The 23172-nt window shown below is 33.8% G+C and overlaps 1 protein-coding gene, 1 long non-coding RNA gene and 1 other non-coding gene across 3 annotated transcripts; 2 read left to right on the top strand and 1 right to left on the bottom strand.

The window, feature by feature from the left end:
• The first annotated feature begins 690 nt into the window (after positions 1-690).
• LOC116403184 lies at positions 691-3784 on the top strand. Its single transcript, XR_004215793.1, has 4 exons — positions 691-1065; positions 1812-1881; positions 3141-3381; positions 3506-3784. It is a non-coding gene; the product is annotated as an uncharacterized LOC116403184 (long non-coding RNA).
• Positions 3785-11789: 8005 nt separating this feature from the next.
• On the top strand, positions 11790-12800 carry LOC116404135 (serine/threonine-protein phosphatase 7 long form homolog). Its single transcript, XM_031886392.1, has 2 exons — positions 11790-12589; positions 12683-12800. Exons 1-2 carry the CDS (start codon positions 11790-11792, stop codon positions 12798-12800), a joined length of 918 nt encoding a protein of 305 aa, XP_031742252.1.
• A 9330-nt stretch (positions 12801-22130) lies between these two features.
• Positions 22131-22204, bottom strand: TRNAR-UCG. Its single transcript has one exon. It is a non-coding gene; the product is annotated as a tRNA-Arg (tRNA).
• Positions 22205-23172: the final 968 nt, after the last annotated feature.

Consider the following 23172-nt stretch of genomic DNA (forward strand, 5'->3'; position numbering starts at 1 on the left):
GGGATGACACAACCCCGAGATAGCATCGACATCCTTTAAACTTCCTTTTTTACCTTCAATCTCGATTGAACTAACTGAGTTCAAGATTGCACGAGAACTCTTTACATTTCTTTCTTTTCTTCAGACCTCGGCTAAACATAGTCCCGAGATCACTTTAGACTTGCTTCTCTACATCCAATCTTGGTCGAACAAGCATTAAGATTGCCCCAAGATTAACCTTTTGTCTTCAATCTTGGTCGAGATTCCATATGACTACCTGGAGATTCATCTTTTTCATGTCAAGTATAGTTAACATTTTTATTTTGTCAAGTATAAAAATATAAAAATACTTTTTATTTCCCTCTTTTAAATTTTTTTAGTTGGACTTCTACCAACGTTTATTTTAATTTATGGTCAAGTATCATGTGTGGATAAATATTTTAAACATTTGTCGACTTAATTTACGTGGCGAAAGATCCCACGCCTTTTAGACATATTTATGCCAACGTAATTTACGTGACGAAAGACCCTAAATTTTTTATATGCATTTATGACGACTCAAAATTTATACATATGACAACGAAAATAACATGAGCATATGTTTTTTTTAAAAAAAAATATATATAATTTCAGTTTTTTATGTTCTTTAAAAAAACATAATTTATTTTTTTCTTCTTCCTCATTTTTTACTTTTTCCCTCCAACATTTCCCTCCCACTTTTCTCTCTCCCATACAACATTTCCCCCCAATTTGCCGCCTCCTCTTCTCACAGAACGCAACCCAACCACTATCCTTCTAATTTCCCTCTTCCTCTTCTCACAACCTACCATCTGAACGCCGCCGCTACCCTTTCTCGATTTCCCTCTTCCTCTTATCGCAACCCACCATGCAAATGTCGCCGCTATCCTCCCCATTTCCCTCTTCCTCTTCTCGCAACCCACCATTCGAACGTCGCTGCTACTTGCTACCATCTGAATGTCGCCGAACGCCACTGCTATCTGCTAGCATCTGAACGTCGTTGGAGGCCGCCACTCCTTTGCTCACCAAACTCGTCGTAAGTGCTCCATTCGTTGCAGCTCACCCTAAGTAAGTTTAACTTTAGTTTATTTATCAAGATTTCAAAGCCTCCAACATTTTGCTTGATTGTATAAGATATTGATATAGATTAGTATATTGTTATTGTGTGTGAAACCAAGGTTAATGTATTCCTATAATTGAATTGTATTTTTTTTCAAGATTACTTTGCTATATGTTTTTTAAGATTACATTGTGTGCAAGAATATATCGATTTTGCAAAGCTATAGTTTTTCTAATTTTCTTTCTTCACTACTAATTGGAAACATTATTTGTATTCCCATACTTTGAAATTTTGAAGAACATAACTTGGTTATGATATTTGATGTCTAGCAAATTAGTGATTTGAAGCACAGAAGCCCTGAGTCGTGTCAGTTTGTTTTGTTTATTTGTTTTTCTTTTAAATTATATTCTTTATTCTTTTAGAAACCAAGCAACAATAAAGTCATAGTTTGCGACGAGAAATTGAAGAACATATTTGGAGGGAAAAATGAGGTTGGATTTTTGGAGATTGTAGGTTTGATAAGTACTCCACACTTTCTATAATTATTCAAAGTATGGAAGATAAACATAATATGGACCTTCTTTTTAGTCCATGAAGATTAACTTTTTGTTTTGTACAAGGGAAGAGTACTAACTATTGCTATCGGAAAATGTTTGCTTGATTCTAAAATCTTGGTTTGTTCCATTCAACGTGACTAACAATTTTTAATATGTAGGATGAATTTATTTTTCATGTATTTTGTTACATAACTTAGGTTCACTCGTGAGGGATTAATATCAAGCTAGTGGATGAATACTTATTGGATCTTGAAAGGAGATTTAAAGGTATAGATGTCTACATCTTTAACTAGCCCTTCTTTTTTTTCTTCTTTTTTTGTGCTTTTAACTACCCTTCTTAACAATGTTAATTGTTCCAAATTAAGCAATCGGTTATATTTCTCTCGTAAGTAAAAGACATTTAAAGTTGTTGTGTTAATTAGGGTCATGGCTTTTTAGATTTTCTTGGCAGATGATGCAAAAGCCTATAGAATACTAGAATTCACATCTTATATTTTATTGGTTGCTATTAGTTGGACTGGTCATTAATTGTTGCATAAGACAGATTTATCTTGTACAACCTTTCTAGATCTTGTACGAATTTTCTCAATTTGCTACACGAACTTTAGAATTTTTGTCGATTGGAGTTCTTTTGCTTGTTTGATTATTTGATCGACTAGTTATTTTGTTTTTCACATTTTGAATTGTTTTGTAGTGAAGGCAAAAAGGTGAATTAATAGTTTTGAGTAGATATGGTTTCCTTCAAAATGATTGACCGCAAGAGTGAGTTTAAATTTTCTCTTAAGGATATATTATTTTTTTATTTTGTTTAGTGGATCGGTTTCATATTTGAAATATTTAGTTATTGGTTTAGGGTTAAGCTACTTGGTTAGTACAATCTTATTGGTTTATTTTGTTTGTTTTTTGGTATTTAGAATGATTAGGACAGAGTGTTGTTCGTTTAAGGGGTTGAATATTGTGAATCGGGCTTTAGTCATTAATCGTTATGTAATTACGATGTTAATCTAGTATTTTTGCTTCTCATCTTTGCCTCGATACTTGGAGTTTCATTATGGTCATCAACTCATTCACTTAGTTTAGTGTGTAGTTATGTGAGCCCTAGGTTTCTTAGAGATTATGTGTTGCATATTTTGTTAGGATTTCTACGTCTACGCTTAGCAATGCTCATGCATAAAAGAGAGAAGGTACGTGATTTTTTCTAATCATTTTGTTTCTTATATGAATTGTTTTTGTAATGGCATTAATGATAAATTTGGCTTAAGACTACGAGGATTTGTGCTCATTTTTTGGTTTGTGCTCATTTTCAAATCCATAAAATAAGTGCATTAAGAATTTTTATAAATGGTTATATATATTATTTAACTAATTAAACTTGTTGATTTAGTGGTGATCCAATATTTGAGCCATGAAATTAATAGTGTTTAGACTAGATTTGTGTTCAAGTATGTGAATTATCATCACTTGTTGTGGCTGAGAGAAAAATGCAATGATCCTTTCTCTTGAATCTTGATTGTTGTATTGTGTAGGAAGAGAAGGCTATTGACCGTGGAATTCTTTCCTTGCTCCAACCTGCAACTTTGGTTCAAACTTTTGGACAAAGGAACCATGCTTGCTTGAACGAGGGTCCATCATTGTTCCTCCATACTGTCCTCCCTAGAAAATGAAAACCCACCTAATCTCCCTTGAAACTCATTGCTCTATCATCGTCTATTTTGGTGGATTGTTTTATGATGTTAACAATGACCCAGAAGGTGGTTATTACATAAGGTGCATGTTGGTTATGTCATTATTAGTTTTTTACATTCCTAGAATAGAACAGGGTTGAATACAACACTAATAGGGTATAGAAGTTCGACTTTGTTGTGTTTTGACAATTTAATTGAACCTACAGAGGTGCAAGAGCAGTTGTGTGGGAGAACTTGAAAAACAATCCTCTCTTTAATATCTTTACCGACCATCCAACGACGTATTATGAAGATATGCACAGGGAAATATTTTGTTTATGTCCTCTTGGACATCTCTATCGACCATCCAACGACATATTATGAAGATAGCTATTATTATTGATTTAGAACATGCCACATATAGTAAATTTTAGCTAACTATATTGGATTGAAATTGTGTAATTGTTGATGACATTGTTGAGATTAATGAAATTATTGTTGGTTTATTAATTATACTAAATTATTCATCATTTTTTTGTTGTAAATCTACTAGTTGAATAATTTATTTTGTTGATGGATCTGTTTTATTGAAATGAATGTACCTAATGCAAGAAATGAAAAATTGTGTATTAAATATATTAATAAATGATATACTTAACATTAAATACATGTCAAATATACTATTTCACTTGAATTAAATATAAAAATTTACTTGATGGATAAATAGTGTCAAGTATACTATCTTACTTGATGGGTAAATAGTGTCAAGTATATTATCTTATTTGACATGTAAATAGTGTCAAGTATATTATCTTATTTGACATGTAAATAGTGTCAAGTATATAATCTTACTTGACGTACAAAAACCGTCAATTATAGGACTTTATTTGACACGTAAAATGCGTCATTTATATGACCTTACTTGACACGTAATAAGCGTCAAATGCGATAGATTACTTGACGTTAATACAATGTCAAGTAAATGTATACTTAACATTTTTTTAGTGTCAAGTAATGCGACTATACTTGACAGTCGATTACTTGACGCTTTTAAAAACGTCAAGTATACGTTTACTTGACAATGTATTCACGTCAAGTAAACCAATTTTTGTAGTAGTGGTTTTTCATCTTGGTCTGCTACAGCCCCGAGATCAATCTTCTTTCTTCAAAATGCTTCTTCACAATCCCCTAAAAACTTTTAACTCAAATTTCTTTTTACCAAAATGATCCTTCTATTAGGCAATCTCACATAAACATTTAAAATCCACTTGTGTGAAAAGAAAAATATACTTTTATGTTTAATGAACTGGTCCTAATTTGCATAATTCTTAAAATTTACAAACTTTCAATTCATCTACGTTACTTCCATATGTTGTTGTGTGGTTGTTAGCAATGATAACCTAGTTGGGTGAAACTCTCCTACAACATTTTCTAACAATCTCTCTACTAACAATAACTTCAGCCACAACCACCTTATATGATCAACCAATGATTATTTTAAGTTGTTAGTAGTTACTTACACAAATATAACATTAATAAAAAAATATTTGTAGGATATAATTAAACAAATTTATATATAAAAATATTTTGAGATATAGTTGACAAATATATTAGTGTTTTTATTTGAAGTATTTGTTTTCAATTGTATTTTATCACCGTAATTAGGGTCATTTAGCAATAATCTATCATCGTAATTAGGGTCATTTAGCAATAATCTAAGAATACATTATTGTAATTAGAATATATTGATCCTTTCCTTACAGGTTGTCCAATTTAGTGTATATGTACCATTGTATTCATTATTTTATACAACAAATCAATAAGATCTAGAATATTCATCATGGTATCAGAGACAAAACCCTAGATCTACTGTACTCGCCGCCGTCGCCGCCGCCGGAAAAACTCTGCCGTGAAGCTCACACACCGCAACCCAGCCGCGAACACCAAATCTCCCCTCGGTCAATCTCCCTGCTGCAACCTCCTGCCGTGAAGACGCTTTCGCGAACGCCATAAAACCCCTCGGTCAATCTCCCTGCTGCAACCTCCTGCCGTGAAGACGCTTCCGCGAACGCCAGATCTCCCCTCGGTCAATCTCCCTGTCGCAACCTCCTGCCGTGAAGACGCTTCCGCGAACGCTAGATCTCCCCTCGGTCAATCTCCCTGCCGCAACCTCCTGCCGTGAAGACGCTTCACGACTCCTTGCCGCAGCCTCCTGCCGTGAAGACATTACCTTGTCGTGAAGTCGCTCACCTGCTGGCGACCCCCTGCCGTGAAGAAACAACCGCGCCGCGAACTCCAGCAAACTCCTTGCCGTGAAGACGCTTCACGACTCCTTGCCACAACCTTCTGCCATGAAGACCTCCTGCCGTGAAGACATCCTACCGTGAAGACGCTCACCTATTGGCGACCCCCTGTTGTGAAGTAACAAAATTCCAGTGAAACCCTAGTCGTGAAGACGACTCCCAGCCGAAATATCTGACGAATCCCAGCCGTGACTCCCAGCCGAAATATTTGACGAATCCCAGCCGCGAACTCCAGCCTCGAACCCCAGATCTAAAGAAACAACGATGAACCAGCAGCAAATCTTCGTCAACAACCAATATTCTGTGAACCAGCAGCAGCTAATTATCCTTAGATGGAGAAACATGAAGTTGCTCGTCCCATTAGCACCATTCTCGATGGAACTAATTATATTACTTGGGCCCACCAAATGAGAAGTTTTTTGATAGGTCGAAAGTTATGGCGTATCGTTACTGGAGATATCACTAAACCAGTCAAACCTACTCCTCCGATGGACACCACTGAAAATATTGATACAGACCCATCTGATGTCACTGTTCAAGAGACGACTGCAGAAACCGACAAATACATTGAACGTCTTGAGGATTGGGATAGCAAAAACCATCAGATCATCACTTGGTTGGGTAACACCTCTATTCCAGCAATTCACACACAATTTGATGCATTTGATACGGCAAAAGAACTCTGGGATTTTCTGTCCACACGTTTTCAGTCTATTGGACTTGCTCACTATTACCAATTGCACTCTCGACTTGTTAGTCTAAATCAGGAGGGAGGACAATCTGTGAACGAGTATCTTGCAACTCTTCAACCAATATGGACTCAGTTAGATCAGGCAAAAATCAAACCGGATCATATTCGCCTCATCAAAGTTCTTATGGGTCTTCGCCGAGAGTATGAATCAGTCTGTGCTGCATCGTTACATCATAACCCTCTGCCGACTCTTGATGCTGCCATTCAAGAAATCTTATTTGAGGAAAAACGCCTTGGCATTGTTTCCTCTCTGCCCTCTGATGTCGCTCTTGCAACCACCCATTCACGATCGGCTAATGAGTCTATTTTCTGCAAAAATTGCAAACTTCATGGTCATAAGTTCGCTAATTGTCCTACTATTGAGTGCAGGTATTGCCACAAACGAGGTCATATCTTGGACAACTGTCCCACTCGCCCACCCCGCCCTCCTGGTGCTCCATATAAACCCAAGTCCTCCACTAAATACAGTTCTCCACCTATTGTTGCTGCTGCTACCTCATCTGATATCACCACACCTCAGAATTTTCAGTTAAATGATCTTCATGACTTACTGAAACAGGTGATCTCTTCCAACTCTACTGCTCTTGCCGTCACTCCAGGTACATCTTGGCTCCTTGATTCAGCTTGTTGCAATCATATGACTGCTGACATTTCATTATTATCCTCACCTATTCATGTTCAATCTCTTCCCTCAATTCACTCTGTTGATGGTAATCATATGTCTATCTCTCACGTTGGTACTGTTAACACACCCACCATAAAACTGTCAAACACCTATCATGTTCCAAAACTCACATTCAACCTAGCTTCTGTTGGCCAACTTTGTGATCTCGGACTAACTGTTATCTTTTCTTCTCATGGGTGCCAGGTTCAGGATTCTCAAACGGGGCAAGTGATTGGTACGGGACGGAAGGTGGGATGATTATTTGAGCTTACATATCTTCAGCAATCTCCTGTGTTTCCACCTATCTCTGCACCAGTCACTGATACCACTATATATCAGTGGCACCTTCGTCTAGGTCATGCATCCTCTGATAAACTTCGTAATTTAGTTTCTACTGGTAATTTGAATAATGTCTCAAAATTCAGTCATTTTGATTGCTTAAATTGCAAACTTGCAAAACAACCTGCTTTATCATTTCCTAATTCCACCTCTCTATGTAATAAGCCTTTTGACCTTATTCATTCTGACATTTGGGGTCCTGCTCCTTGTACTACCGTTAATGGTTATCGATACTTTGTCTTATTTATTGATGACTATTCTCGTTTTACTTGGATTTACTTTCTTAAAATCGCTCTTCCTTATATCAAATATATGTTGATTTTGCAAATATGATTCACACACAATTCTCCAGCAAAATTAAAATCTTTCGAACTGATAATGCGATGGAATATAAGGACTCTCGCCTTCTTTCCTTTCTTGCCCAGCAAGGCACTCTGATTCAACGCTCCTGTCCTCACACCTCAGCAAAATGGAAGAGCTGAACGCAAACATCGTCACATTCTTGACTCTGTTCGCGCTCAACTTCTATCTGCTGCTTATCTAGAAAAAATCTGGGGCGAGGCTGCCCTCACCTCTGTCTATGTTATCAATCGTCTTCCTTCAAAAGTCACTAAAAATGTTTCTCCCTTTGAAAGACTATACGCTACTTCCCCTTCTTACTCCAATCTAAAAATTTTTGGTTGTGCATGTTTCGTATTATTACATCCTCATGAACATACCAAACTTGAACCACGTGCACGTCTATGTTGCTTCTTGGGTTATGGTACTGAACATAAAGGATTTCGTTGTTGGGACCCCATCTCTCAACGATTACGTATATCTCGTCATGTCACCTTTTGAGAACATCGTATGTTTTCTAGTCTTTCTTCATTCCATGAATCTCTTTCAAGTTCTCACCCATTTGTCACCGATCCTTCTATTGACCTTTTTCCCTCACTTGACTCTACACCTTGCCTGTTACCTATACCTGAGCCCACTCAATCGGACCATATTTCTGCACTCCCGGATCTTCCATCTGCCCCTCTTGAGGAACCTGAATCTGCACTGATCCGACGATCTACACGGGTAAGAGAAATTCCCTCTCATCTTAAAGATTACCATTGTTTCTCCACTATCATGTCTTTAGTTGAACCTTCCTCGTATAAGGAAGCCAGCACTAACCCATTATGGCAGCAAGCAATGAATGAAGAACTTCAAGCCTTAGAAAAGACTCATACTTGGGAGTATGTGGACTTACCTCCTGGAAAGAAACCTATTGGCTGTAAATGGATCTTTAAAATCAAAACGCACTCTGATGGCTCTATAGAACGATACAAAGCACGACTTGTAGCCAAAGGTTACTCTCAAGAATATGGCATTGATTATGAAGAAACGTTTGCTCCAGTAGCTCGAATGACGTCTGTTCGTAGTCTTTTAGCCATTGCAGCTGCAAAACAGTGGCCCCTCTTACAAATGGATGTTAAAAATGCATTTCTCAATGGAACTCTATCTGAAGAAGTCTATATGAAACCACCACCTGGTACTACTCCGCCACATCAGAAAGTATGTCTTCTTCGACGAGCTCTCTATGGTCTCAAACAGGCTCCTCGAGCCTGGTTTGCAACTTTTAGCTCCACTATTACTCAACTTGGGTTCACTTCCAGCCCTCATGATTCAGCCTTGTTCACCCGCCAGACACCTAATGGTATTGTACTCCTTCTTTTATATGTTGATGACATGATTATTACAGGTGATGACCCTCAAGCTATATCTGAATTGTAATGCTACCTGGGAAAGCACTTTGAGATGAAGGATTTAGGACCTCTCAGTTATTTCCTTGGCCTTGAGATCACCTCCGTGTATGATGGTTATTACTTATCTCAAGCTAAATATGCTTCTAACCTACTCAGTCGATCTGGTATTACTGATTCTACAACATCCTCAACACCTCTGGATCCAAATGTTCGACTTACTCCTTATGATGGTGTCCCCCTTGACGATCCTACTTTGTACCGGCAACTTGTTGGTAGCTTGATTTAATTAACTGTAACTCGCCCTGATATTGCGTTCGCAGTTCATATAGTTAGTCAATTCATGGTCGCTCCTCGTACTATTCATTTCACTGATGTCCTTCGGATTCTTCGCTACATTAGAGGCACTTTGGGTCATGGTCTCCACTTCTCCTCACAGTCTTCTCTGGTTCTCTCTGGATTCTCTGATGCTGATTGGGCAGGAGATCCTACTGATAGAAGATCCACCACTGGCTATTGTTTTTATTTAGGTGATGCTCTTATCTCCTAGCGCAGCAAGAAACAATATGTTGTTTCCAGGTCTAGCACTGAGTCTGAATATCGTGCTCTAGCTGATGCCACTTCAGAATTATTATGGCTTCGTTGGCTACTTACTGATATGGGAGCCCCACAGACATCATCTACTACTCTCCATTGTGTTAACCGCAGTGTCATTCAGATTGCACACAATGATGTATTTCATGAACGAACAAATCACATAGAGAACGATTGTCATTTTGTACGTCATCATCTTCAAAGCAACACTCTCCATCTTCAATCTATCTCTACCATCGATCAACCTGCAGATATCTTCATCAAAGCTCTCCATTCTCCTCGTTTCACTCTGTTACTTCACAAACTCAAGGTGGTTTCTACTCTACCAACTTGAGTTTGAGGGAGGGTATCACCGTAATTAGGGTCATTTAGCAATAATCTATCATCATAATTAGGGTCATTTAGCAATAATCTAAGAATACATTATTGTAATTAGAATATATTGATCATTTCCTTATAGGTTGTCCAATTTAGTGTATATGTACCATTGTATTCATTATTTTATACAACAAATCAATAAAATCTAGAATATTCCTCATAATATTCATCATATTTAAATAAAAAAGAATTTTTAAAGTAAGCCGAATTCTAACTGCACAAAGAATACTTATAATCACATCAGATGTGACATATACATCTAGGGATGAGACTCATGAGAGATATTCCACAATTAAGTTTCATAAACATTATTTAAATTAAAATTTTAATGTGGTAGGTTATAATTAATAATATTTTTACTAGTGAGAAGGTTATTGGATGATTGAAATTATGGGATTTTTTTAAAAAATATGTGTTTTATGAAAATATTTTGAAAAATAGGGTAGTTGGGAAAGTATTTTAAAAAATAGGTGACTGCAGTCGTGTACGCGGTACACGACTTCCACAAATCGAAATGGTGTCGTGGACCGGGCTTACGATATCCGAGTGGAGTCGTGGACCCGGCCCACGTTTTCTGACTGGAGTCGTGTACCGGGTACACGACTCCCGTACAGCTGGCACATTTTGTCGCGTATGGTGGAAGTCGTGTACCCCGTACACGACTTCCGTACAATGAGTCAACAGTGAGTCAACGGTAGGGTTCACGGGTGGACGTAGGGTTCAGATGGTGTGGACACGTGTCGCGCATGCAGGAAGTCGTGTAAAAAACCCTAGAATCCCTTCATTCTGCCTTCATTCCAAATCTTTTTTCCTTCCTCTCTTAATTTTTCCTCTTCCTCTTTTTCGTTCTTCCTTCCTCTTTCCTTTCATCTTCCTTCATCTTTCCTTTCCTCTTCCTTCATATTTCCTCTTCCTTCATCTAGTTTTTTCTCTCTTCATCTTTCTCTCTAACCCATTCTTCCTCCCAACTTCATCTTTCCTTTCCCCCTCTTCATCTTTTCTCTTCCTATTTCATTCTCCCTTCCAACTTCAAATTTTCTCTTCCCCTCTTCTCTTTTCCTCTCATCCATTTTTCCTTTCAAATTTTATCTTCCTCTCTTCACTTTTCCTCTTCTATTTCGTCATAAAGGTATGTTTTTCTAAAAATCGTGGACGGGTACACGATTTTGTTGTTCAAATTATTTTATTAATTATTTTATTTTATTATTATGTTGATAAAATAATTTATTTTTTGTTGTAGGCTTCTCCTATCCTCCATTGTCTCATTCATCTTCATAAGGTATGTTTATTCTAACCCTAATTTTAGTTAGATTTGTTATTTTATTTTCTTATTTTGTGGAAAAAAAATTGTTTGAATTTAGTTATGTTTTTTTAATTTAGTTATGTTTTTTGAATTTAGTTATATTTTTTTAATTTAGTTATATTTTTGAATTTAGTTATATTTTTTAATTTAGATATATTTTTGAATTTTGTTATATCTTTTTAATTTTGTTATATTCCTTGAATTTTGTTATATTTTTTTTTACTTTTGTTATTTTTTAACCTTATTAATAATAATAATAATAAAATTATTATTATTATTATTAAAAATAATAATAATAATAAAATTATTATTATTATTATTAAAAATAATAATTATTAATAAAAATCAAAACCTAACCTAATTAATGTTAAATGTACTTTTTTTTCTTTAATGGAATTTGGGTCAATTGATCCTCATAGTATTTCGATATTTTTTAGGTTATTTGCATAATGGAACCTGGACCGAGTGATCCTACACAGCTATATCTACAATCATCCCATCGTTCACAGTCTATATGGGAGGCTTCCTCCACAGTTGTTTTGAGTTGTCGACGAAGAGAGGCAGCATCTCAGCGTACGATCCCATTTGATCAGCGTATTGTACCATATTTAGAGGCTGCTGGATTTCTAGGGGCTTCCCAAATAGGATTTATGCAGTTGGACTGGCATTTGATTACTGCTCTGGTCGAGCGTTGGAGACCAGAGACCCACACATTTCATATGCCTTGTGGGGAATGCACGATCACTCTACAGGATGTTGCAGTTCAGTTAGGGTTACCTGTGGATGGTGAGTCTGTGGTAGGGTCGTTATTATATGACTGGAAGGTACTCTGTGAGGATTACTTGGGAGTTCGTCCACCTGAAATGAAAGGTCAACGATTGAGCCTTCCTTGGTTGGCAGAACAGTTCACAGAATTGCCACCGGATGCTGATGTAGTGAGCGTTCAAAGATACGCTCGTGCATACATTATGCAGTTAATTGGAGGCTTTCTATTTGCAGACAAATCAAACACTCTAGTCCACTGTATGTTCCTCCCGCTTTTAATTAATTTTGACCAGGCTGGTACGTATGCTTGGGGCGCTGCATGCCTCGAATGGTTGTATAGGGAATTGTGTCGAGCGAGTAATGCACGATCTTTAGAGATTGTTGGCCCATTAATATTGTTGCAAGTATGGGCGTATGACAAATTTCCTATTCTGGCACCACAAGTACCAGTTGAGGTGTTAGTTGGTCGACCTTTGAGTTTCAGGTATTTTATATATATATATATATATATATATATAATTTTCTAGTAAAATTTGCAGGGTTTATAACTTATTAATGATTTCATTTCTCACGTTAGATGGAGCGGCATTATACCATTGTCAGAACTGTCCGCAAATATGTTGATCACCTACCGAATGTTTTTTGATCAGCTGATCAACTCTCAGGTAGTAAAATATTATACCAATGTTGCGTAGGCATGTTTTTTGTTGTTTTCTTATGTTCGTTTTTTTAACAGATTAATTGGACACCATACACGTCCCACATTATGGCATTGCTTCCACATCAATGTCATAACGGTCAAGCGATGTGGACATATGTGGGTCCTATGATTTGCTTTCATCTCGTTGAGAAGCATCAAGCAGATCGTGTATTGCAACAGTTCCATATGCTACAAATGCCACCAGAGTTTTGCTCCACAGATCAGGGCCTACACCAAATTGATTTAATTGGCAAGCACGATCAAGATTGGAGTAGGATTCATGCATAGCATATAGCAATGTGGCATTCACGAAATAATTTTTTTGTCGAAGCAAAAGCAACACAGAAACCGACAGTATCAGATAACTACTTTTCCTGGTACACGTCGATTACCCGACGCTTCATGACACCTGATGGCGCTTACTGTTATCGCATGGTAATAGTTTTAATATGATTTATAAATTTAATACAAGCATGAACATTTTTTAATTATATTATTTACAATCGTTCAGAATAATTTTGTTGAAGACGTACGTCGAGTCTCCATGGAAAACAATTTTGAAATTTTTAGTCCAATGTGTGACGAAGTCATGGGAGATATAAACAGCCTTGTTCAGCGGACTCGACGTTTAAATGTTGCCGACAGAGATCGTAGACGCATTCGACGGCGACGACGGCGACAAGGCGATGATGTCGTAGAGGGAGATGGGGAAGCTTCTTAAGTTGTATAATTTAAGTATTTTTAAATTTTGCTAGAACTTATTATAGTTGTATAAATAAAAAGTTGAACTTTTTTAAATTAATTATAAATTAGAAGTTGCTAATACATTATTTAGATGTAGGAGTATTCTTAATAATATCAATATATAATATATATTTTTTAAAAGTAGAGAACCAAGTATTAAAAAAAACGTTCAAAATTCTTATAAGATATCACTAATGATATGTTTACCTTTGGTTTATTTTTTTAATTTGTTCATAATAAACATAAATTACAAAAAATTTGGCCATTTAAACAAAAACTAAAATTTTCACATATTTAAAGCTGAACATTTAAACAAAAACATAAATTTCCAATTACCCTAATTTTGAAAATACTTTTTAAAAACACATTATTTTTTAAAAAAATCCGTCTTTCACAAATGTTTTTACCCTAAAAATAGTTAATCTTTTAAAATATAATAATTTTAAAAACAATTATTTAGGAAGTCGTGTACCCCGTACACGACTTCCGTCCACGACTTCCGTCCACGTGGGTCAAACTCGTGCATACGTGGAGCGAAGTGGTCAAATGTGCTGACATGTGTATTTAGGAAGTCGTGTACGGGGTACACGACTTCGTTCAATTTCATTTGGAAGTCGTGTACCCCGTACACGACTTCCTTCAATTTAAAAAAAAACACCTATTTTTTAAAATAGTTTGGGAAACAACCTTATTCTTATAATTTCTTTCCCAACAACCCTATTTTTCAAAATATTTTCACAAAACATATTATTTTTAAAAAAAATCCGAAATTACGTCTAAAGAAATAAAAATAATAAGCGAAGAGATTGGTCAAATAGTTGATATAAAAAGCGATTATTGTTGTGAATCACTCTATCACAATGAAAATTTTTTGGAAAATTAATCTTATATTAATTGAACTGTTTGGAAAGTAGTAATTTAACTTGTTTCCAAATCCAATCTTCACTTAATACTTTAAAATCTTGAGTTGAGGGTTTAGGAAATAAGTTAGGGTTATATATGAGTTTTTTTTTCTCTTTTTAAAAAATTATCTTTCTTTTAGAAAATTAAATTATCTTTCTTTTGAAAAATCGTTGAAATTTAGGAAGAAATTTGATACCTTCCTTTTAGGAAATCATTAAAATTTAAGAAAAAATTTGATATTTAGGAAAAGAAAATTATTGATATTTGAAAAAAGAAATATATTGATGTTTTGAATAAAATCTATTTTGTAATAATTTAGGAAGAAATTTGATATTTGAGAAAAAAAATATTGATATTTGAAAGAAAAACTATTTCGAAAAAATAATTTTAGTACCTGAAATTAGAACTCACATCCAGAGGTTGTGCCTAGTAGAATTTAGATAAAATGAAGCTAAATTTAGTACATATTATAATCTAACACATCAAAATTAATATTAGGGAGTCACGTATCCATCCTTCATAAATCCGTCCTTCACCATATTGATTTGATTTGATTTATAAAATCCAAAAGATTTAATTGATTAGGTTAGGAGGGGTCATAAAGAAAAGTTACTAAGTTTGGTCGGGACTAGAAGGAAAAAAACGTTATTTTTTTTTTAATTATATGCCATTAAAAGAAAATATGGAGGTCATGTTATTGTCAAAATAAATAATTTTTTTAAAAAAAGTCACGTGATAAATGGACCTATAGGGCTCGGTGACATTCATAATTTCCAAACTTTGGTCCTACAATTTTTTTTTATAATATACTCTTTTCTAAACGTGTTAAAAATTAATGATGCTAATACGTAGGTCTTCCATTTTGTGATGAATAGTATATTCCTAATCAAATTTTATTGATAGATGAGCTACCATCATAAATATAATTACATTAATAGATTGTTTTAAATTATGTTTATTTAAAATTATGAATTTTGTTAGATTTTTTTTTGTTATTGATATAGTTATCTTTACCTCCATAGATTAAATTATAATAGTTTGGCAACGGTAGATGTGTCAAATTTTATAGTTTCTTCTCTGAAAAAGTAACCATTGATTCGTTTGTCAATTGCATTTTGTTTACAGATTTGGACGTGGATCTCATGTGTCAGTATAAATATAAAATAAGAGTAAACAACACCAAATGTAATCACATGAAATCCACCTTTTAAATTATCATTGATTCATTCACATAAAGCTAGAGCTAACGTAAACATGGCCTTAATCCAAGTAATAATTTTCAAAATATATGATTGTTTTTTAGATGTTAGCAATTTATGAAGATAAATAACAACCATTAATTACTTTTAAAAAAATAAAAAAGATGTTGAGATATTTTAAGTGTTTATTTACTTTTATAATATTTTTTCTTACATTTTCAAATATACAATATACGGTAAGTGTCAAATATACAGTAAGATAAAAAATATTTATAAAATATAGCAAAATTTAAACAATATAAATAATATATACTTAATCTGAATTTTTTATATTTATAAATATTTTTGGAAAAGTCTTTTAAGTACAACGTGGAAATTGAAACATTTAAATTCAAGATATTTTATCCTCGTAAACATACTTAACCAGTTGAGTTAAGTTGATGTTAGCCATAAATATTTTTAGTAGTTTTGTTATTTATCATAACTAATTAATGCATTACAACTACGCTACACTTTATTTTAGGAACTAAATTAACTTTCTATTGCCTTCTTTCCAAACACCCTTAAAAGTCTAAATAATTGGTCCTCTATATATTTCTTTGACCCCATTTATAATTAGACAATTATCATGCATACTTTTAATCGTATAATGTACCTTAGAAAGTGTATAATGTTTTATTGGTATAGGCCTTTATTTTCACATTTTATTTTTGTGAGTTCTGTGATACTAACATATTCTTCTTAGCATTTAGATTCTTACATGTTAACACAAGAGTGTCAGCTCAAATTTAACTAGATAATTAAAGGCATAAATTTAACAAAGAAAATAAACATAAAGTGATGGATCACAGTACCAACACAACGTATTAAACTAGTTCATCATCCTAGGGCATCAACAATAGTGTTTCAATATCCTTATGTCAATATATCTACACTCCCTAAGGTACACTCTTCATTCAATATAATCCAGTTTTTCTGAGGGGAATCTTGATTTCGACTCTCTCTCACCAACTGAAGTTGTCATAAATGTCCTAAGTATTTCAGAGTAAACTTTCGTTCATGAAATCTAAATCGTTTCTTGGTTATTTAATTAGAGTATGAAGTCCATTAAAAAATTGGAGTCCTCCAATAAAAGATGGATTATGGCACTATATATAGGCTTTAATATTAAAGATTAGGGTACTGTATACCGACTATAATTATTAAGGAGTGGAATAGATCTCAAAATTTGGCTCAATATTGGTACAATTTAACTCAATCTAGGACACGATGCGATTGATGGGAGCAAAGTTCAAGATCCTAAAAAGCATGGAAATGGGTTTATCTTAATTACTAAAAATGACACTTTTATCACAAAATATATATATATATTAACACCCATTATCTCAAAGTAACACAGCAGTCCCCACTTTTACTGACTTATTATCACATTGAGCATATAGTTTTCTCAATTAACACCTGAATCATACGAGAAATGATATTAAATACAAGGAAAAGATACATCATACCAAAAAATAGATCAACGGTCAAATTTGTTTTCATGTAAGAAATTTGTTTGAGTGACTGCAAGACAAAAGAGAGTAAGCACGAGTGTGGTATCTAACCACACACTCCGATGCCCAAGTCAATCCAGTGTTTCTAAGTAGCTAGACAGTAGAGAAAATAGTAAATAATCAAGCGTATTTGGACGTACTTTCGACCAGTGGCCTTGGTTATTTATATAAGATGGTGATGTGCATCCGATGCTTATATTATAATTGTGCCTCTTGAACTTCTACAATCGTTGAGATGATAATCAATGGATGATTTCGCTACCATTATGACAAACCAATGAATGCTCCTAACAACTCCTTTGTGACATTTTTGTTCGTTTGAAATCCAAATTATTTCACATTCAATGGCTCAGAGGTCTTCCTTCATGGGTCATTTGAACTCTCCTTAGCTAGTAGTCTAGGAGTACTTCCCTTGTGTGGGCCCTCTTCCTGATCTTAAGCGAAGTTAGGTTATCCCTAGTAGGGTTTCTCTTTTGTGAGCCTTCTGTTAGAGGCTAGACTGATCTCTCTGGTGGGTCCTCCTCCTGTAAGCTCCTCTTAAGGAGCTAGACTCTCCTTCGTGGGTCCTCCTCCTATGACTCTTCTAATGAGGAGGCTAGCTAGGTTCTCCTACTGAGTCCTCCTTTTATAAGCTCAAACTAGACTTGCTCGGGCTTATCTAATGGGTCCACCGAGCTCTTACTTAGGCTCGCTAAGAATCACTTTATGGGTCCACTAAGCTCTTACTAGGCTCTATTATTCTCGCCTCATGGGTCCACCAAACTCTCACAAGGCTCACTTAGGTTTACTTCATGAGTCCACCAAACTCTTATTAGGCTCACTCAGGCTCACCTTTCATAAGACCACCAAACTACTACTAACCTTGCTTTAGGTTTACTTCATGAGTTCACCGAACTCAAACTAGGCTCTCTTAGGCTCACTCCATTGGTTCTCACCTCATGGGTCCACCGCAAGCTCTCACTATACTCACTTAAACTCTCCCATGTACTCTCTTTCAATAGGCTAAAAATTCACCCACTACATAATTAAATTCCCACAATAATTTTTAAACTTAAAAAAATGCAAACATATGTCTACCAATTTTTTATGGGTCTAGAGTCTAAATTTTAGTATTTAGAGTATTGAATATAGAGTTCAAAACTTAAGGTTTAGGGTTTAATGCAATTAAATGCACTAACATTCATTTGAATATGAAGTACACAAAATTGTCAATTGTTGAAAAAGAACTTTCACCACAGCAAAAATTTTGACTTAAAAATAATATATTTTTTTCCATTGTTATTTTTTAAAACATTAAATTGTTAACTAATTATAAACAAAATTCACACCAATAGCATTTGAATATGAATTACTTGTTAAATTTAAAAGGAAAAAAAACCTTGTATATACCAATAACTTTAAGGATTGGAATTTGATTACCCACTCGACATATATATATTATAGTGAAAAAAGTAAATTAGAGATGGAGACAACACATATTTTAAGGATATATATATATAATTAATAGAAATTTAGATTTCAATATCATTGCAAAGATACTTGAATGTTGATCAAGTATATCCACACAATGATGTATGAATAATTTTGCTATTGTACCTTAGTCATGAGGAGATAACTTTAACCAATAATTTGACGTAGAAATTTGATAATAAATAGAGGTAGAGAAAAAGAACATACTGGGTTCAAAGTAAATATGAAAGGGGAAAAATCCAATGAAGAATCACTCACATAATGACATTTATTTCAGCAACTCTATATATTTTAGAAATTTGGAAGCTCCACCTTCCCCAAAACATTACAAAACTTCTGTTTGAACCTTCCCCACAACATTGCAAATCTTCCCTTTGAACCCAAAATAATATAATACTTTTAAAAATATTTTTCACCAAACTAGCATCGAAGAAAATGGTTATATAAAGGGTGATGTGAGAGGAAATCTTTTAAGCAAAAAACCATTGAATTCATTTCTCATAATACCATTATAGATCAGCTCATGATCCTTTCACCTCCAACCACATATTTTGTATATTTGGCGTTGGCTTCATAAAACAAAAGAGAGTTTTTTTTCCCTTTTCTTGAATCCTTTTTTATAACCCTTTTAATTACTTTATTTGTGTATAACACTATCTTGATTTCATGGCTTGAAAGTATAGAGTAGGACTAATTCTTCTGGTTGAAATCACACAAGTCCGTTTTTATACTTACACTGGTTAACATAAAAGTTTTAATCGAAAAGTTTAATTCATGTTCTTTTTTATAGGGTATTTTTACAAACTACGAGAATCCATTTGTGATGATGTACGTCGGGACGTCAATGTTGGTGGCTTAACTTGCAATTGCCTTCATCAAGGGATTCATAGGGAAGATGATCAGAAGCCATTTTTCAAATGGAAACTCTAGAGAAGTTACAGATCTTTTCCCCCCATTGTTGCAAGCTATAGAAGAAAGAACAAGCCAACCTTCTATAGATCATAATAATAATAATAACAATATAATTTGAGAGGTGGAAAATAATGATGTTCAATGTATGGTGAACATTATTCAATATGAAGATATGTGAGAAATAATAATAACAACGACAACAACAATGATGGGTGTGAAGGCGAAGCAAAAAATTTGGAGATGAGAGTATTGACAACAGAGGAGGCAAAATTTAGTACAAAGCAAATTGCTGTTTTGGCTCTCACAATTGGTCCCATTTGGTTTGTTTCTGAGGTTAGTAAATTAATTTTTGTTTATTTTGTTCCATTTTCTTTTTAAGGAAAGTTTGATTTTGTTTTCTTGGAAAGGCTTTCTAAATTTGTTTTTTTTTTTTTTTAAAATAGGTATATAGCTCTATTAATTTAGGTATACGTCATTTGGTTCAAACATGAAAAATCAACTTTTAAATTCAATTATTTCTTTCAACCCCACACCTCATCAAAACTTTAAACGACTAAGTACACAAAAGGTGGTTAATTTCAATTTCTTAATTTAGTGGCCTTTGGACGTATATTATTATTTTGATTTTGAATAAAATAAAAACAAGTGAATGATTCAAATATGTTAATATTATAAGACATAACCATATTTGGATATCGGTAAAGTTGATATGAATTTTATCACCAACTTGTCACAAGTTGGACTTGACGTGTGAAATAATAATATTAAAAAAAAGAAAACTTTGTTAGGACCCAATTGAGAATGACAAAAGATTTATGGATGAAATTAGGAATTAATTCAAACGTACGTTAAAGAATAACTTTTGTAAAATTATAGCACAAATTTTACCAACAAAAGCTATATTTTTGTACGATATTTTTAATACAAGCATGATTCTACTGCTAATAACATTTTACTTACCTCATTTACAAATTTCTTAATTTTTGCAGTATTTTACAAATGCAGCATTGGCAAGAACAAGGGTAGCAACCACCGCCATATTATTCTCAACATCAGGCCTATTCACACTCATACTCGACGCTTGCTTGGAACGACAATCTTTATCTATTGTCAATGTTGTTGCAGTCATCGTTAGCATGGTCGGCGTCGTCATGACTACCATCGGCAAGACTGGGGCTCAAGATGAAGCTCAATCCTCCTCTTCTATGTATGTTTTGTTTAGATTTATAAGTAGGAAAGAACGTCTTCATTGATACATTGCAAAGTAAAGACACCAACTCTCAAGAATAATTATATATCCTCCGTATTTAGGCACAGAAGTCACTCGTTTATTGGAGATGGATTTGCTCTACTCTCTTCTCTAACGGACGAACTCTACTATGGTTAGTTTTGCATCCTAACTTTTCACTTCACTCCAATAGAACTTATAAAGGATTTAAGACGTAAACTTTGACTTGTGACTATTTAGTCCATGTAAAATAAATTTAGTGCAAGCATATTTTAGAATTTTAACAATTTGATTCTTATTGAAATAACTCGTCAAAACTAAATTGGTTAATTAATTTTGATCATGTAACAACTTGGGTTCATAATTTATAAACAAATTTGATTCTTAATCTGTTTATTAATCTATTTATGTGTATGAAATTTCATTAAACCTTATTAATATCTTTTATAGCAAGGACTAATAAAATTGTTGCTGGATCATCCCAATCACACGTCCTAATTTGAAGGTTTTATCAGTTGGAATTAAGAATATAAAAGATTAATTTATGGATGCAGTGCTTTTGAAGAAGTATGCTGGGGAAGATTGCGAAAAAGTTGACATGCAGAAATTTTTGGGATATGTTGGGTTATTCACTCTCACTACTCTTTGGTGGCTAAGTAAGAATACCATTTTTCATTATTAATAATAATCATATCAATAATGATAATTAATAATAAAATCCCTTTTCCTATATATATACCTTTAAATTCTCCATTATTAAATTTAGGGTTTTTCTTTTCTTCAGTATGGCCATTGAGAGCCATTGGAATAGAGCCCAAATTTATGATATCTCAATCCAACAAAGTTGCTGAAGTTGTGCTTACCAATTGCTTTGTGGCTAATTTTGTCTCAAATTTCTTTTTTCTTTTAAATAATATGTTTTAATTATTAATTAAGCTCAGTTAACAATTAATTATTAATATCAGGACAATGGGTGTCGCTGTTTTAGATGCATCTCTAACTATACCACTTGCCATGATAGGAGACATGGTCCTTCACGGTCATCATTATTCTTTGGTTTATATTTTTGGATACATTCAAGTGAGTAATAAAAATAAATAGAGAACATTTTTGTCTTTATTTCTTTACTACTTCCTTTATCAATTTATTAATTATTGTTGTGATGTTACATTTATATTTAGGAGAGATTAACATTTTTCAGTTAAGACTTCATGCATGAAATCTTCACCAAGGATATATATATATAATAATATTTGTTATTTACCTTTATAACAATAAGACCATGGGTAAAGCCATCAACAAAAATGAAATGAAATCGACCACAGTGGGAGTCGAACCCACGACCTTTTGATCCGAAGTCAAACGCGCTAATCCACTGCGCTATGCGGTCATTTGTTGTTAAAAGTAAATATATTAAGTAGTGTCTTTATGTATTGTTTGTTTGGAAATAAAATCACTTTTTCATTTGTAGAGATTTAACATTCCTTAGGTCACTATCTAACCATAAATAATTTCAAATGCTTTTTATTTTCATTTGTAATTAATAACTAAAATTTCAACTTCTACCTATCTCAAAAAAAAGAAAAAGAAAAAGGATAACTATTTCTTAGTCTCCTAAAAGTTATTAAGGATTTGTTTGGAATGACTTAGTTAGAAAAAAAAAAAGTTTTTCAAATATGCATTTTATTTTTTAAACATTTTTTACCAAAAAAATTGAAATAAAGACATAGGTACGTTTGACTACTCATTCTCGATAATGTTTTCATTAAGTCATTATATATTAAAAATGTTATTTTTAAATTACTATAAAAGAATTTACCGACAGATATGATGATCGAAGTTGGCAAACGGTCTTTCGAGATGGTGGTCGAGGGTGAACCCACAGTGATTGTTGAAGATGGTGGCTATAGGTTGGCTCAATAGTGGTAAGCGGAAAATAATGACTATAGCAGAAGATGGTGACCGTCGAAGTTTTTCATACAAATTTTCGAAGTTTTTCATACAAATTAGAAAAGATTGACTATTAAACACTCAAGATTCATCGATCTAAAAGTATTTATTATAAACCAATTTATTTTATAAACTCTTCGTCTTTTCTTTTCAAAATCCGTTTTAGGCCATGTCATACATACCATTTTTTTCCAAAACAGCTTGGTTTTTTAATTTAATTCAAGGTCTTTCAAACACTCTTCGTTAGTAAGATTAAAATTAAAATTAACTCCAACGGAATACAAATACTAAAAAAAACAAAAGTATATCCATGGTAAACTTATGAAGCTCGTGTTGATTATACATTTCTTGAATCTCTCCTAATTTTCAATCACTGCTTCACCTACAGACTTTTATGTCAGTGCCAAA

Source organism: Cucumis sativus, chromosome 1 (genome assembly GCF_000004075.3).
Source record: "Cucumis sativus cultivar 9930 chromosome 1, Cucumber_9930_V3, whole genome shotgun sequence".
Taxonomy (NCBI): Eukaryota; Viridiplantae; Streptophyta; class Magnoliopsida; order Cucurbitales; family Cucurbitaceae; genus Cucumis; species Cucumis sativus.

What these genes read in the sequence shown, in the direction of transcription:
- LOC116404135 (XM_031886392.1), top strand. Translation starts at nt 11,790, where the DNA reads ATGGAACCTGGACCGAGTGATCCTACACAGCTATATCTACAATCATCC. An exon ending in GGTCGACCTTTGAGTTTCAG is followed by an intron (nt 12,590 to 12,682) that starts GTATTTTATATA and finishes TTCTCACGTTAG; the next exon opens with ATGGAGCGGCATTATACCAT.